The following is an 18,148-nucleotide window of genomic DNA, read 5'->3' as shown; positions in this document are numbered from 1 at the left end:
TATATATATATATATATATATATAGTATATATATGCTGTATTTATACAAAGTGTTTTAATCATAAGATTGAACCAAATTGCAGTCTTTACGAAGTATCATGAAAGTGAGAAAATGAGCTGGCTTTCAAGTAAGATGTCAAATCCACGAAAAATTTTCATTTGTCGAACAGTCTAGGTATATAGTTACATGTCTGTGGTCTTCATACGAAACCTATAGAAACGAAAACAACATTAGGTCTAATAATATAAATTTCTCATGTCTTTTTTTGCCTGATCAATTAAACTGTACATATTTGCTATGAATTATTGTATTCAATCAATAATGTTAGCCATAGAAAGTAAAAACATTGTGTAACACTGGAATCTTCTTCCCAGCGTAGCGTATCGTACGTGGCGTTAAAGCGGAGCGCCGCGTCGTCTGATCACACTGCTTCCCGCCTTACACTAACAATTTATTCTAGATTTTTAAAAACTCATTTTATCTAAATTTTTTAAAAATAAATATAATTTTCATAATATTCTCAGGAAAAAAATATTTTTTAACTAAGAAAATACAATCATATGGTTCTTAGAGGCACTTCTTTAATGTAATAAAGTGTTTGGTTGACCTAAAGATTTGAAAGGTGTTACACCTACGAAGCAGTCGAGAGAACGAGAGAACTTCAGAAGTTGTCAAAATGACCGTGAACTGGTGTTGGCCATTGACATTGCTCCTTTTAATTATTGCGTGTGAAGCGGGGTAAGTACGAAAAAGAATGCAAAATCTATATATCTGAATAATTATGTCTATATATGGATCCAGGGAATTTCATTTTTTGTTAATTGAGTACTGCCTGTCGGCTTAATGCGTTCAGTGATCAGCTGATTTTCAGTTTCCTGAAATGTCAGAACATTTCCTTGTTTTGTGTATTTTTCTTAGCCTGATCTTTTGGACGTATACGTGGCAGCAACATGAGTTAGTTCATACAGAGGTAGATTTGAAGAGTAGGGTGAGGCCAGCTATGCTTAGGCCAGCTCTTGTTGGGGGATGGTTCCGTCAGTGCACCTCACATGGTGCACTGTAGGCATTACTTAGGGGTCTTTGCAGTGTCCGTTCTGCCCCGAGGTGCAACCTCTAACATTGCTTTTACTGTACATCCTCCATTTCTTCTTTCGGTAGAACTATCCCTCTCATAACAATTGATTCATTGTGCTACTAGCTACGAGGTTTTCCTCCTGTTACACCTTTCAAACCTTTTACTCTCATTTTCCGTTTCAGTGCAGGATGACCTCGTAGGTCCCAGCACTTGGCTTTTGGCCTAAGTTCTATACTGTTCTGTCCTTAAGCCAGCAAATAGGTTAAACCAGCGATGCTTGGTTCAGTTTAGGTCAGTTGGTGGCCTGATAATTAGTAGCCACAGCTGCCCAATGTCAGGCAACCCTTAAGGATAGAGGCAGGGTAGATGATGCACCAGGGGAGAAGTAACCTGTACAGCCTTTAGTTAAAGCAGCAAGAAGTGAGGTGTTACTATAAATATGCTAGCCTATGGTAATATAGCAAAACTGGGGACTACTACTGCACCCTGCTGGTTCGGTAACTGCCAGGATATGCGCAAAGGCCACCGTCTTTAGTGCCAGCCCCTTGATATGAATGCAAAAATATAAACCAAAGATGGTAAATATCATAAACATAAACAGAAGGTGGTAAATATTCCAGTCAGCAGCTGGCGGGAACCAGGCTGCGGTAGTAGTCTTTAGGGGTAGTATGCACAGAAGGGGGACAACAATATTCACTGTTCCTTTTTGGGGGTGGTGGGGCTGAAGCTCCTCCAGCCAAGTCAGGGTAAGGTAAGGTAAGATCTGGTTAGGTCAGTACACAGCATTCTATGAAAGGTTAGGATTTCCCAAACTTAGCTGTCTTTTTACTCTGCATCCACTCCATCTTTAGTTTTGCTGCACTTTTACTCCTCACAAATTATATAAGCCATATATCCTGCTGTTTTATTCTTTATCCAACCATTGGGGCTTTTTGATGATGCAAACAATTTTTGTTTCCCTAGCCACCTATATACTGTTATGGGGGGATGCCAGTTGGAAACGGTTTTATAGGGTACTGAAAACGAGGGAATTGCACCAGTAGAAAAGGAATAAAAACATGATCTATGTCCTTATTAAGTATCAGTCACAAAACAGGCCCATTGCAGGGATGCATCCTAATTTTACCTTTCTTAACCTGAAGGTAGGGAACAGCTTCAAAGCAGACACAAGGGACTCTGAAACTGACATAAGCCTTCATGTTTTATTTGCAAATACAAAACTAATTATTAACTTAACTCCTATATTCCCAGTGAAAAAAAATACCAAATTGGAGTTACTTGTCCTTTCTGTTATTTAATTGTTGTTGGCAAGGGATTAAAGTATCATGATATTGTGTAGTTAATATATGTTGATATTTATGGTAAAAGTAGTTGGAAGCTTTGATGCCATTTTAAGGACCATTGATGGTCAGTACTAGGTTAGTGATATGAAATGATAGGCTAGTATGTCATTTCAGTTAAGCATCTGAAGAAATGCACAGAATTCTGTCAAGCTGAACCAGGTTAATTTCTCCAGAGAAACCCTTGGTCATATATTGTTTGAAGAACGACCAAGACTAAGGATAGAGCAGCCGTGCTGGAATGATCATTAGCTGTAGGTATGGCAGTGATAGGGTAGTCTGCTGCACTGCAAAATATGTGGCTGAGAAGGAGGGTTCTATCACTGCTCTTCCTGCTGCTGCTCCTTCCACCAGTAAGGGATTGACCTTGTGTATCAGTGACTGCTTCACATCATAGATACCCTTGCTAATTCTTCAGCTGCGGCAACGATAAAACTTCGTGCCTTGACAAGTCTTCCAGAATTTGAGGAGACGAAGACGTGCACTAGAAAGGGGAAGAGGCGTAAGCACTCTCCTACCCCCTTCTTCTCCTTTTCAAGCAGGTAATGGGGTAGGCTCTTCCTTTTATACTCCCACGGAAGTACACTTGGTTAGAGCCAACACCGCCTTCTCACTTGGTGCATGCGAGATGCTTATCTTATGTGCTTGCGGAGCAGGAGTTCACTCATGACAAATCCCATCTCAGGATTCGCCATTCTCAGGAGTACATGTTTACACATAGCCCATCTGCCCCTTGTCCCCAATCCCCCATTCCCTGTACAGTATTGGCTTAGCTGCTATTGAGTATAGGGAGCATATAGTGTGGCTGATCCTGAGTCTGAATGTTATTTAGAGAGTGAATCTTCCAGGGAGTGTTTTCCTTGGTATGCAAAATACCAACCAAACACCACAATCCCAGGAGTGGGCAAGGGAGCAGATAGGCCTTGATGTCCCACCTCCTCCAGAGTATCAGCAAGTCGAGCAATAGCAACACATTTTGGAGAGATTGTGTACATTGGTGAGCATAGTAATATCTTGGAGGCTTCCATGGCCCCATACCTTGCCATGGCCTCAGCTTGCACATGGTCTCTTAGGCCAAATGAACTCACTGATTTGTGGGTCAGAGTAATCTTTGTTATCCAGCAGGTCTTGCAAATGCCTCCCTCTCCGCTTATGTGTCAGAGGAGGTACTATATCCTGGAGGATGCAGAGACTTTTTCAACCCCAAAATTTGTTTTCAAGAGCTTTGCTATCAGTTGCTGGTCCAAAATATCTCTTAATATGGCAAAGTTCCTTTTAGTTTAGAGGATTTAGACCTCGAATACAAAAGTTTTTATCTCTTTTCCATCCAGTGAAGGTTGTCTTGTGCAGAAAACATGAAATATTCATGAGTACAATTTAAAATTTTTATCCCCTTTTTCCATGTAGCATCAACAATGTGGCTCAGACACAAAAAAAAAAAGAAAATGTGAGACCTGACTTAAAAACATACTTTTCTTGCAGGCGAGACTTTTACAAGATCCTGGGAGTGCCTCGGGATGCAAGTGTGAACCAGATTAAAAAAGCATACCGCCGGCTAGCCAAAGAGTACCATCCAGATAAAAACAAAGATGATCCAAATGCAGAGGATAAGTTTAAGGATCTCGGTGCAGCATATGAAGTACTAATAGATGATGAAAAAAGACAAAAATATGACAGGTATGTTATTTTGTCTTTTTTTTATAAAGTAGATCAATTTCTTATGTAACTCTGTTATTTTTAAAGGTTACTGGTGTGTTACGAGGATTTTATTTTTTAGGGCTGCATTTCCCCATATCTTCATCTTCCATGTGCCGTATCTTTCATTGCATTGACAACTGAAGTTCCACTTTATTCTGTCTCTTGCATTACTTCATCCCTCATTCAATGATATGATGTAATCTCATCTATTTCACTGTGATTTTTCATGCAAATCATAATCACAATAAGCATTTCTTTCTTAACAGATTGCCCAAAAATTTATGTTGTCTTTTCCTAATTGTTTTCTTATTTATTTATAAAAATTCACTTATTTATAAAATTCCTCACATATGTTACTCTCTATCCTTGGCATGCACCAATCTCCTCCACATCCATATTTCAGCTGATTCCAGTCTCTTTTGTCATTATTCATCTTCATTTTATGCCCATATAACTAACTTGACCAAACTTGTTTTACACATTTTTTTTACACTACAGGTATATGCTGAAGTATATTCATATGAAAGTATAAAATGTGGTTTAGAAATAGGTTTATTGTTTTATTTTTTATGCAGATCATTATAAAATTTAATTTTTTATATTACTAGTTCAAGTCATCATTGAAGCTAGTAAGTGAGGTGCCTTTTGAGAGGGAATACCTTGCCTCACTTCCTTGCTGAATTTTTGCCAAACATGTATTTTACCTTTTAGGCAACATCTATTTTACCTGTTTAAAGTAGTATGGTGTTACAATTTTGATTCCCACACTTTCTATCCATTTTTATATGGCAAGTATACCCTCTAGGGGCATCAAGTAAATGAGATGCTTGTCTGCTCCTCTGTATGTTTGTCTGTTTGCTAAGCGAAGATTTTTAAAGCACTGTAATTTAATATCTTTGTGATAAAGACTCCAGATTTCACGTATATCATGTATGGGTGACCGGTTTTCAAAACTTTGTGGTGGATTAAAGGGTCAAGGTCATACTGAAAGTCAAATGGAAATTTAACCTTGGCAGTGACATGATTCCAGCTATGTTCATGTTAAACTACCCAACAATGGTAGTTGTAACTTTTGAGGTAATAGTAGTTGTAGCATTTGAACTATTTCAAGTTAGATTTCATATTTGGCATGCACACTTCGCTAATGAAGCTGAAGTGGGAAGTGAGATGCAGGTCATACCCAAAAGACTTCAGAGGTCAAGTCTGGTAGGGTCATTTTGTCACAGTTAAATGATTTGCTTATCAAACAGTCACATCTTGCAATCATTTTTCTTTTTATTTATATGTGAAGCACATAGTTTGAGTTTCTTTTAGCTGTCATTTTTAGTTTAGTTTAATATTCCAAGTTAATGTGAATGAGCTATCAGGTTTTTTTTTATTTTAGATATAGGCAGTCTTCAATCACTGGGAGTGTCCAGAAAATCATGGAAAAGAGGCTCAGATGAAGACCTGTACCAGATGAAATTTATATAGGAATTTTCCTTTATGGGTTGAGATGTGTGATAAGTTCTCAGCCCTCTCTTATGTCTTGAGCACTTCTGCCTAAATTTCCATCTGGTACAGGTCTTCATCTGAGCCTTTTTTCCATGAATTTCTGGACGTTCCCAGTGATTGAAGACTGCCTATATCTATAATTGCATGTACCAAGCATTCACCTCTGTGTAATCTATCATTAAGCCTGCTTTAGCTTTACACTAAATTTTTAATAGTGAAAAGCTGTCAAAATTGTGGGTGCAGAAGACTGAATATTCGTAAAAGGCCTTGAACCCACAATTTTGTCCTGAGTCGAAGTCTGCAAGCACACACAGTGTTTTGATTCTTTTGTTATTGTCAGATATTTTGTTGCATCAGTAAATGTTATTGATATCACTGTGTTTTTGCATCTTTCCTGTCATCCTCTTTGAGACTTAAGGTTTGTAATGCTGCTCATTTCCACTTGTTGAATTTATAAATTTGTCATCTTAGGTGTGGTGAAGAATGTGTGGCCAAGGAAGATGGCTTTGGTGGAATGGATCCATTTGCAAGCTTCTTTGGGGATTTTGGATTTGGGTTTGGTGGTGGTCCCCAGAGAGAGAGAGAAGTACCTAAAGGAGGGGACATAACAATGCAGATGTTTGTAACACTTGAAGAACTGTATGTTGGCAACTTTGTTGAGGTAAGGTCAAAAGGAAATTTTTTTTTTTTTAATAAAAAATGTGAGCTTGTGACTGACAAAATTTTATTGATATTAACTGTTGATCTTCAGCATTAATATGGACATGAGTAACACTGATTGATTAGTTATAACATTACAGTATACAGAATATGCAAAACTTAGGGAAGTACTGTACTGTTAAGCACTGATGATGTGGGTACATTTGAGAAGGAATGACTTCCATATTTAGGTGGATATTTCGTATGGTGACACTTAAGAAATGGTACTTTGTATCCACTTGCTGTTACCTTGACATAACATAACCCCCTTAACCCTGTGTAGTTTGTACCTTAGTGGCACAGTTTAGTATATACAAACACCACCCTACTTTTGAACATTCAACTTACAAACATTCAGAGATACAAACAAACAGGATCGCAACTTATAATTGTGTTCAGAGTGCTCCCCTGTGCCCTGTAAGTTCAAATTTTGTTTTGTGCACCTGTTCCTCTACATACAGTACTATATGTACTGTGTATTATGTTTTAGTATGAAAAAACCTAGTAGTACTGTATTGATTCTATATCATACTGCACTTAGATAGACATGAGTACAGTAACCAGCTTACGAACAATTCGACATACAGACAGCCGTCCGGAACATAACTTGTTTGTAAGGAGGGTGGTGTCTGTATTTTCCATGGTTCCTAATATTACTGACATGCTGCAGCAGGTGGCCTTAATAGAAAATGTTTCATTCAAAAGACATAAAAACTGTAGATATCTCAGCATTATTGACTGCTTTTACAAGTGAGCTGAAAATCCATGTTCAGGGTAGACCACAGCTCAAGGTGAAGCAACAATTGGGATCAGTGCTAAAGCTGAATAAGATGTGATGAGGAAGACTATTTTGTTATATTCCCTTTAAGCCATATGCTGATGTGTAGAGAAACAAGTTGTGTGATGCTAGTGAAAATGGAGTGGTGTTGTAACAGTGTGATTATTGTCAACAGAGTTATTGTTGTTTCATCTCCCTTATATTGGCTCAGCAGTAATTTCTCGCAGTAGCGTTATGATAGTAGTCATTCTGGATGTAAGTACAGTATATACATACAAAAGTACAAACCAGTATAGTACCTGTCCTTTTCTTCTGTTGATCTAGGTTGTAGATCATAGCTAGTTGTAAATACTCCATTTACTTGTTTGTAGGTTGTAGGCAAAAGTTTTAAACAAAAACTATTACATGAGTAATAGTTTTGTTTTTCTGAAAGCTGTGCATAATGGGAAAGGGCAGAGGTTCAACTCATCTGAGTGTATCTCTTCTAATAGTCACTTCTCTTGTCAGACTAAGTCGCTACCGCTATGATATTGCAAAATAGATTTTACCTTATGTTGGGAATATTATTTGGAAGGAGTATTTAAGTTTTCTGGAAGGGGCTATAAATGATCAGAATGACAGCAAACCAGTCACTAATGCCACCATGCACTGATATTACAAAATAACCATAGAATGATGAGTGAAAGACAGAAAACTTGGCATCTTTCAAATAGTCATCAGTCTTGCCCATAGATTCAGGCTATTCGGCGATCATATTTGCTATGGTGTTAACTATATTTTAACCCTACATTACAGATGATGCGAAATAAACCAGTGGCTAGATCAGCTTCAGGTACTCGTAAGTGTAACTGTCGTCAAGAGATGGTGACAAGACAGCTTGGACCAGGTCGTTTCCAGATGACTCAACAGCAAGTTTGTGATGAGTGCCCAAATGTCAGGTGAGTGAAATTAGGTTTAGATTTTGGAATGTTATTTTTAAGGAAAATGGGTTCAGTGTAAAGGCTAACTACACCGTTTCATTAGAGCATTAATCTATAATTGTTGTCTTTGAATGGCCAAAGACATTTCCGGTTTTTTTTTTTTTTTTTTACACCTGACAGAAGATCAGTAGTAACATGCCACATTCACCTTTACAAGAATGCAGCAGCAGGGCCACCCTTTCCAAGACAGTGGCAGACCTGAGGTAGGGGATCCTGGCAGACAACAACAAATGTGACTGTTTAGTTGATTAATGGGAATAAGTAGATGATTAGCTTCTTCAATAAGAAAAAGGATGCATGTTGGCCAGTAGGAGGTTTTCCATAGCCATTTATCCTTCGTGCCCTCTGGTGAGGTCTCCTCTTCAGTGACAACCAGGGACTCATCAAAAGCGACTGAAAGGAGATATTCATCTTTATTGGAGAGTAATACCGTCTCTGTGACTCCAGATAGGAAATATACTTTACAAGCAAACACTAGATATTGACAATGCTTGCAAAAAAAATGAGAAACACCAAGACCAGCAGCCATATGGTCTTGATTTAATGCATGGACAAGGACAACCCAAATGTTTCCTTGGCTTGCTAGATGAGGCCTCCTTTTAGGTGGTTTTAGATTGGGGGATTGGGCATGTGGCATTTTCACCTCAGTAGGCAACAGACACTGAAGGAGGTGTCAGTAATAGAACCCAGGGACTGACTCAGCTCAAGACTAACCAGCCAGATGCATTCTTGATCTGCCATGGCCAGAGTTATTTTGGATATCACACAGATGTCACTTTGGGAATGTAGGGCTGAGGTATCAGCAAACTATTCAGTAGGCTCTGGGTGCCCCACACTACTTCATGCTGCCCTGTTGTTGCTTGTATAGGTCTTCCTGCATTCAGGGTTGCTCATTGCAAGTCATCTGTAACTGTGAAGCCATTTCCAAGCAGGCATCACCATTTACTCCATTCTTAGTTTCTTTATTGCTGTTGTAGTTCAAAAGGACAGAGCAGTTTCTCTGGGAGCTCAAACATTCTTGTTATTTATAGTTGTAAGTTAGTGTCTCAAGGAATTCCTTTTTTCCCTTCCTCTTTCTTTCTCTTGGAGAGTAGCTAAAATTTAACTTTTTTTTCTAGTGTCGTATTAGCATTTGTAAGAAAGCTTGTGGTAGACTATTTCCTTTACCTATGTACAGGATGTCATCTCATGTTTCTTTTTCATTTAGATACAATTGATTTTTAATTACAGAATGATTGTATTTCCAGTTTACTAGGTTGTACTGTATAGATGAAGCACCATTAACTTTAAAACTGTCTTTTCAAAACGTGTTTTGAACTGTAGCTGTAAGGATGGAACATTATGAAAATACAATAAAGAATATGTAAAGGTGACCATGGTTGTATATGTCCTTTGGGCTGTTAAAAATGAGAAAACAAAGAGCAGCACAAAGGAAACAAAGGGTAAAAAATTTGATAGGTTGGAAGTAGTATACACTTTACTTGTAATTCTGTTAATTTTCAGTTCTCATATTTCTGTTCATCTAGGAACCTACTTTATAGATGAAGTGTGGAGGTACAGGTTTCTTGTCTTCGGTGTTCTAACCACAGTTTTTCCCTGTTCACAAGCAGAATTTGCTCTCAGGTTGTGTAAAATCAGAAACAGAAGTAAAAGCAAAGTGTCAGAGCTCAAGCAAATTGTGTTTTCGTGAGGTGCTTGGTAGTGTAAAGTTATGAGGATGAAGTTTTCATGTCATAGCTTTGTTGAAGTAAATTCTAAGGAAAGTTTTAATGTTCAAAACTCTTAGAGTATGATTGATATTGATATACAATATTAGATTACCTTGATAATTAAAATGTGGTTAATTTTTATAGGCTTGTTAATGAAGAGAAGACGCTTGAATTTGAAATTGAACCTGGAATGGTTGATGGACAAGAACATCGTTTTATTGGTGAAGGAGAGCCACACATTGATGGTGACCCTGGTGATCTTATCATCATTATTAAGACTCAGCCTCATGAAAGGTAAGGCAGTTAATTTTTTTTAATTCCAGCACAGTTGAAGTCAAAGCTGAAGTGATTTTATTATTTCAGTATATTTTTTTCATAAATTTTCCCAACTCCATGAATAAGTTTTCTTTTGAAGGGTAAATTCACAACCATCTTATGTGTAACAAGGCTGTAATTTATAAAATTATTAACTTATACAGTCCTAGATTTGTTTGGAGAGCAGGTGGAGAAATATGTATAAACTGCATTTGAAGAGGCATTGAATTTGTAGTCCAAGGGAACCTGGTTTACATGAACAGACAAAACTGATAGAGAATGAAAGACCAGTTCTAAGTTGAATGGAAACAACTAAAAAGGGCTTGGAGTTGAGTGTGGGAAAAAGTAGGTTATGCCAGGTTGAATTACCAAGAAAAAGAGTAGCATAGAGAACAGAATCCAGAGGAGTACCTCTAGAGATAGTGAATGAAGTAGGTGACACATTGTCAAAAACAATTCTTCTTTGCCAGCCTTATCACCAGGCAGCCAACTTCCTTTGTCTTCATGCTTGGAGGTTATCCAGCATATCCTGCAAGAGAGGCTTCTCTTGCATGTCTGTGCGGGAGATGTCTGGGTACCCCTGTTATTCCTCTGCAAACTTGTACTGACCATCTTCTAGAATCATCTTAGTTGTGTTCACATGGCGTACCTCTTCAGGATGGAGACGATGGAGTCGGTGTGATGATCCATCAGGAAATGAGTTTTTTTTTTTTTTTATAATAATGAAATCTGAGAAGTATTTCCTTGTTGCTAATAACCCAGCATCAACAGAATATCTTCCATTTGTTTGATGAAATATTTCCTCAGTTTTGACCACCTTGTTTGATCTGCAGTGATGAGTTTTTATAAATCCTTGCCATCTTTGGACAGCTGATGTACAAAACTGGCACCATTTTTAATATTTAAACAAAATTCTTAGCCTAAAGAGAAAATACCAAGTGATGTTTGTCATTGTTCATGCAGAAGGCAGGATAGACAAAGATGGAATGAAATTGAATTATTGTTATAGAAAATATGGGGACGGCATTCTGGAGGACTCGTAAGAAAATCTTATCTGGGATCAGTTCAGGGCAGACAGAACTGAAGCCATTAAAAAGAGAGGAGAAGAATTAAAAACCCAGATGGCTGCTATTCCCAGTGGTCCTGCTAGCCTATTGCAGCCTTTAGATTGTGTAAAAAGAAGCCATTTAAAAGCAACGTGAAAACGCTAAAACAAATGGATGGGAGATTCACACCTCGACCTCATACCACCAGGAAGAGTGGAATGTCTCACCATTCCACAGGTGTTTGAGTAGGTAAAGAAGTCTTGGGAAAATGTAAGAAATGAGATTATTGTGAAGGATTTTAGGGAGTGTAGAGTTAGGAATGTCCTGAAGATGATACATTATTTGAAGACAGTGATACCAGCATTAGTGATAATGAGGTTTTAGGCTTTGATAATGATGCTGCTTTTGTTTTTTCTTGCTGTGTTTTATTATTGCATTCATATGTGATATTTTTGTTGTAAATGGCTGTTCTTCTTTACTGATTTTCTACTTCACCAATATTTTAATCTCTACAGATAGCTTTCTGCTAGTCATAAGCTGCTTTTGTTTTTGTCTCAAATTACTGTAGAATTATCATCTCATGAAATACTTACACTTGTATACAAATTTTTCATAATATTCCCTGCTGAAATGGGGGCGTCTTACGTGCCGGTGGGTTTTATGTGCCATCAAAAGTGGTAGATAATTTTTTTCATATTGCAATATCTTTTAAAGAAACAAGAGTTGTAGGGTATCACAAACTTCACTCTCAAAGTATTTTCATCTTTGATGTAACTGTAATGCTTATAGTGTTTTCCACTGTCATGGTTTGTGTAAGTTGGAGGATGTAATAGTTGTGTTGGTGTAACTTTTTTATTTAACTTTTTGCTTACTTTGTAGTGTATTTTTTCTCTCTCTCAGGTTTGAGCGACGTGGTGATGACCTTTATACAAATGTAACCTTGTCTTTACAAGAAGCGTTGTTGGGATTTGAACTTGACATTGTTCATCTAGATGGACATAAGGTAGAAACACTTGAATATTTATGTTTTTCCTTATTATAGGAACATTGATTACAAGTAAATTCCATTATGTTAAGGTGGATGGCTTGATTTGTGGTGTAAATCCTTATTTATTGGGCTTTGGCTACAGCATTTACTCCAGGAATAAATAACATCATGTGCATTAATTATTTAGGATGAATTTTACCTATTGTTAAAGATAGCTTATATCTCCGCACCAATAAGTGAGTCGGCATTCAAACAAAAGAAGAGCGAATGGCAGACCCATGTGACTGTCTAGTCCACGTGTTCTCTACCAGGTGTGTTTTGAGTGTTTTAGTTCTTGTGAGAATTTAGAATTTTTAGCCCAAAAATTAATTTTGTAACCCTTTTATTTTTTGCTCCTTTTAAAAAACATTCAAATGCCTGCTTTCTCTAAATTAATTTCTCTACATGGGCAAAATTGATATGGTACAAACCCCTTGTATTAACCTTTGAACTGATATTTTGTTCCATATATAAATATTTTTTCTGAGAAAAATTTTTAAAAATTTTATACTGACACAACACCTAAGGAACTGTCAGAGACACTGAAGCCAAATAACAGCCTTTGTAGCAGTATGCATCCTGATCGTCACAGCTTGCTGCAGACTGTTCTCCATTTCCAGCAGAAGATGTCATCCTATAACCAGAAGTCCAATTAGCAGACGACTCCAGCTTGTTGTTGAGGAGACATTAGTTGCCCTTTTGGCCCAGAAAAGTGGGCAGTGTGTGGTGAAGTACCCTGGTAGAAGAGGGGAGGCAGTTCTTCAGCTATTGTTGCTTAGCTTCTGAAATTGTGGAAATCTGACAGGAAATAATTTTTTGTAGACAATACTGCTTCTCTCTTACCAGCTATTGAGGTAAAGTGTTACAAAAGTAGGTGATTGAGGAGGTGCACAATGGATTGCCTGGGTTCTTCATTTCCCTATTTGTGGTGTGAATGGCAACAGGAGAATGGCATTTGATAATTAACCTGAGGAAGCTTTGCCACAGAACCCTCTTCCAGGTGGAGACAGTCGAATTGCTGCAGCAGTCCATCAGGAAGAAGACTTTTGGTGTCTGTGGGCTTAAAGGAAGCCTACTTCCATGTCCCTATCCATGCATTCTCAAGGAAATACCTTTTTTTTTTTGTACAGAGACAAGATGTTTTCGATTTTCAAGGCCTGTGTTTCAGCTCAGCACCCTGTGCTCATTAGTTCAGTATAAGGCTTTGGATAAACATATACCATTGGCTGCTGAAGGTAGGAATAGTAACAAATCTGGATGATTGGCTGCAGATGGCAGCAACAGCAACAAAATTATATCAATACGTGGAACTATTTTGTTAACTGTGCCAGGATATGGTACCCCATCTCAACTGGGAGAAGTTAGACCTGATTCCTTCAGCAAAAACTGCTCACCAGGGGATGGACATCAACACATCAGTAGTCTTGGTCTGACCGACGGAGAACATGATCAGGAGGTTGGTGTCATTGATCCAAGTTTCTTCACTGTTTTTGATCTGCCAGCCAAGCATGGTCATCTGATGTCCTTAGAGAGGCTGGTTTTACATAGCCATTTCAGATTTAGGTTGTTCAGTCGCAGCTATCAAGTCCAGCGTCAGCATTGTTGAGTCTAAACTTTCTTTAGTTGTAGTCTTGGGCGTCCTGTTGTGGCAAGACCTTTCCCTTGGTTTTTCCCTTAGATGTTTTCACATTCACAAATGTGTCTAACCCTAGGTGGAGAACACATTTTCTGGACCAGCTGATAGTCAGCACTTGGTTAGTACTGAACATGCCGAGTGCTGCTAACCAAAAAATTGGTGATATTAGCGTCAAAAACCCTACTTAACGGCACTGGTAACCGCATATCAGTGCTGTTAACTGGAAATCGGCTCCAAAACCCCCACTAAATGGCGCCATTAACCAGAGATTGGCACTGAAAATCCGGTTAATGACATCGCTAGCCAAGAGCTGCAACACCGAAGTGCCATTAACTGATGCTGCCAGGGACTGCCTGTATTCTACTGGCATTTCCATCTTGGAGACAGGTCAGTGAGCTACATGCACCATGGGACAGAGATAGGTATATCACAGGTTGATCTTCTGTTGGTGTATATTTGTGCATAATTTCACGAGCGGCAATTAAACAGTTACAAGTCAGAACTTTAGCATTGCTCTTTTCACTATTCCTCTCCTGTCCTTGGCTTAAAGTAATGATTAAGATTATCTCCTTTGCTCGATAAGTGAGTGCAGAAGTTAAGGACCCTTTCTACTTATGTTCTTTATAAACATAATATGGGTACTGGTATATCTTCACTTTCTTCACTTTTGAATGCATATACTTGCAGTTGCCAGTCTATTTTTGCAGAATTTTATCTAGAGATGTTATTGCACAAATGGGTGGACTTACTGGATTAGTAGTCACAGTGGGCCAAATTTCATCTTTTGGAGTCGATGATGGGGGAGCTGTGGACTTCTACGCCTTCACTTCATTCACATCCATTCATTCTGACTTGCATGAGGCATAGTCTTCTGGAGTCATTATTGTCAATATCACACATGAGTTGTTAGTTGATGTGTACAATTTACAGAAATTCATAAGGAGGACAAGCATCTTTCTTTGCATTTTATGGTATTGCGCCCCACTAAGTAACCATTTGGATTATCTGACCCTTGTCCTCCAACTCCCACAGTCTGTGAGTGCTCTTCTTGATCCCTCACCCAATTGTAAACAACCAGGGCACTCAGCAATTTGTCCTGTGTAAACTGAGCTATGGGGTGGTTAATGATGGATTAGGTTATTAGTCTTCTGGAGTCATTATTGTCAATATCACACATGGGTAGTTAGTTGATGTGTACAATTTACAAAAATTCATAAGGAGGACAAGCATCCTTCTTTGCATTTTATGGTATTGCACCCCACTAAGTAACCATTTGGATTATCTGACCCTTGTTCTCCGACTCCCAAAGTCTGTGAGTACTCTTCTTGATCCCTCACCCAATTGTAAATAACCAGGGCACTCAGCAATTTGTCCTTCTATGTAAACTGAGCTATGGTGTGGTTAATGATGGATTATGTTATTGTGCAACTAAGTTTAATAACAAAAAATTAGTTTTTTCATAAAAACTCATCAATAGTAACTGCTCATGCCTCACAAACCTTATCTCACTGCCATGTGTCCAGGCTACACGAACAGCAGAGAGGCTGGTTAGTTCTTACCTGTGGGAACAGGCTGCACAAACTTGGTCTACTGTTTTTCTTTTGTCTGAAAGACGAAAGTGTTTAATCTGAGAATATTCAAGACAGCAAATGAGTGCTGTTTTATGGGTTATGGATTTGTATGAAAAAACTAGCTTTTCTGTAAAAATTTTGCTTGTTTTTTAATCATATTTTATATTTCTTTAATTGAAACAGGCAAGGAAATACATGCTAACTCCCATGTACAGTTATTTTTACTTAAGAATACTCAACTGAAATTCCTTTCCATTGCCAGCGAAGAGAAAGCTGCAAGTTCATTTTCATTTCCTTGCATTTTGCAGTAATTTCAAGCTTCTTACTTGCATAACATTGCAAGTGGCTAGTAGGCTGTATATGGAAGTTGACTTTTGTGCTGATTAATCATGATCAGTGAAACTTAACTGTTGTCATAGAGCTAGTCACCTGTTTTTAAAGACATGGTAGGAAATAATGTATTCTACCAGATGCCTTAATACATATAGTCTTGAGACCTAAATAAGTGACCCTACTATAGTCCCTCACCACAATTTAGAATTGTGAACTGATTATTAGATTTACTTTTATTATAAAAAAAATTTAACATTTTTGTTGCAGGTACATGTAGTTCGTGAAAAACCCACATGGCCTGGGGCTCGCATTCGGAAGAAGGGCGAGGGAATGCCCAATTATAACAATAACAACCTCTTTGGAACACTATATATCACTTTTGATGTTGAATTCCCCAAAGGTGAATTCAATGCTGAAGATAAAGAAAGTAAGTTGAGTTTTGTGAATCTTGCATGTTTAAAACATGGGTTTGAGATTGCTGTCCTTAAAACAGTGTTGAAATAGTGTAACCAAAATCAACTCTGATGTTTTATTTTTGATACAGTTTATATATTGTTATTTATGTCTCTTCTCTTATCCTGGTTTTATTACCACATACTGTATTAGCATTATCATTAGTTCAATTTTCTTTGCTTGTTAAGTTAAAGGCACATTTGTTTGCCCCTTAAAATCTCGAGGGGCAATGAATGCTGGAAAGAAAGTGTTGCTTCAGTGTTTTAGGTGAATGTGAATTTGTACCGTAAACAGATGAAAATCAGAATTAATTTTGCTTTTTTATTTTCAGGTCTCAAGAAAATATTAAATCAAGAGTCCATAGGAAAAGTTTATAATGGGCTTCGTGGATACTGATCACATCAGTAAATTAGGAGATTTGTACAGTTTTGTTATATTTATGTGTAAATCAGTTATGCGTGGGTGGTTTTCTTTATTTAAATCATTCTGTAATGAGATTGATATCTAATTTGAAGCTGTGAATTTGTTTTGCAAAGGTTAGTTTTATTAGGAATTTTTGTCTAACTAGATACAGTTCTACTGTTTCAGAATGGATCATTCTACTGTATTTAAGTAATGATTTTTCTTATTTATATTTGCCTAGAAGCTTTTGAACAGATAATGCAGGTATTCATAGAGTATTGATTTTTCATTTCCAGTTGGTACAGAAAGCCAATGGAGTTTTTGAAAGCTCGTGTGATGCTGTACATATATTACAATATATTACGTGGTATGGTGTGTTTCATATTCCATGTTAATGGCGATATGAATATTTTGGAAATTGTGTGTACATCATTTAATGTTTTGGTCATAAGTGAAAGTATCAGGACACAGTGCACTTTATTTATTCATTTCTATTTTGATATACTTTGTAATCAAGTTTTCAGGTACTTCAGGAAATTTTAATCTTATGTTGTGAAGTCACAAATATTTCATACTTATGAATGTTTTCCATATTTTTCACCAATGGGCATTAATTTTTCCTAATGTTTATACTCAGTAATCAAAGTGTTACTCACATCTAATATTATTGTCACTAGAAATGAGACTTCTTTGGGCATCACATAGGCATGATTAGCACAACAGATACCTTATTGTAATGAAGGTTAGCTTTTATAAGTTGCAGTGTTTTCATCCCTAGATTGTGATATTAAGTAGCGAACATTGGGTGTCAATTTCAGTGTTACCATTAAATGGATATTCTTGGTGAAGTTTCAAAATCAAATGGAGTTTTGTGAGGCCAATTTCTCTTTATCATGCCTGGTTTGTGTGTGTAGGCTCAATATTTGTCATATACTATATTTGATAATTATGGGGCATTTATTGTATCATTAAGGGGAGTTGAAACTATTCAGTGTGGTACGAGGTTTGCAGTAAACCTAAATTCTTATATAATTTTAAAATGAATAAATCAGAATAGTGGAATGTAACAAGAGTAAAATGAAAGTATAAAATATATTTGGTTCATGATATCTTTTTTCAGCCGTATATACAGATTGTTTTCTGCCTCATTTTATACTATTAATGTGACTTAGTACAGTATTTAATTAAAGTAACAATGTATAATCATTACACAATCTTTTGTAAGGTTAGTGTTTTTGTAAATGCTACAACAAAATTTTCAAACAGTTGTTAGAAATAAAAAAGAAAAGTACAACAATGTTTTAATTCATGCTCATGTATTTTATTTAATTTTTGGGTGTGATTTAATATTGTGTCTGCTTATTGCAGTTTGGGGTCATCTTTCAGTGAACTGCAAACAGATTGAAGGATGTGTTGATTAGAGTTATTGCCACAGTTTGTTTTTTTTTATTTTTCAAATGTAAAGTTGTTGTCATCTTGTATTTATTTTGTTTGTAATCAAAAGAGCAATTGCTTTATGCAGAAGGTACCAAACCTGTATTTAGGGCTCTGTAACAAATAAACAGATTTTTATTTTGAGGTGTTTTGAAGT

The 18,148-nt window shown here is 37.1% G+C and overlaps 1 protein-coding gene across 1 annotated transcript; it reads left to right on the top strand.

Annotated features, from left to right (window-relative positions):
• Positions 1 to 583: 583 nt before the first annotated feature.
• On the top strand, positions 584 to 17,851 carry shv (DnaJ homolog shv). Its single transcript, XM_067129956.1, has 8 exons — positions 584 to 739; positions 3,899 to 4,093; positions 6,080 to 6,269; positions 7,881 to 8,023; positions 9,919 to 10,068; positions 12,036 to 12,138; positions 15,970 to 16,129; positions 16,487 to 17,851. The coding sequence occupies exons 1-8, from the start codon at positions 678 to 680 to the stop codon at positions 16,549 to 16,551; spliced, it is 1,068 nt and encodes a 355-aa protein (XP_066986057.1). The 5' UTR covers positions 584 to 677; the 3' UTR covers positions 16,552 to 17,851.
• The last annotated feature ends 297 nt before the right edge of the window (positions 17,852 to 18,148 follow it).

The sequence above is a fragment of the Macrobrachium rosenbergii genome, chromosome 28, assembly GCF_040412425.1.
Source record: "Macrobrachium rosenbergii isolate ZJJX-2024 chromosome 28, ASM4041242v1, whole genome shotgun sequence".
In the NCBI taxonomy this organism is placed as follows: Eukaryota; Metazoa; Arthropoda; class Malacostraca; order Decapoda; family Palaemonidae; genus Macrobrachium; species Macrobrachium rosenbergii.
This window is presented reverse-complemented; position numbering and strand designations above follow the sequence as displayed.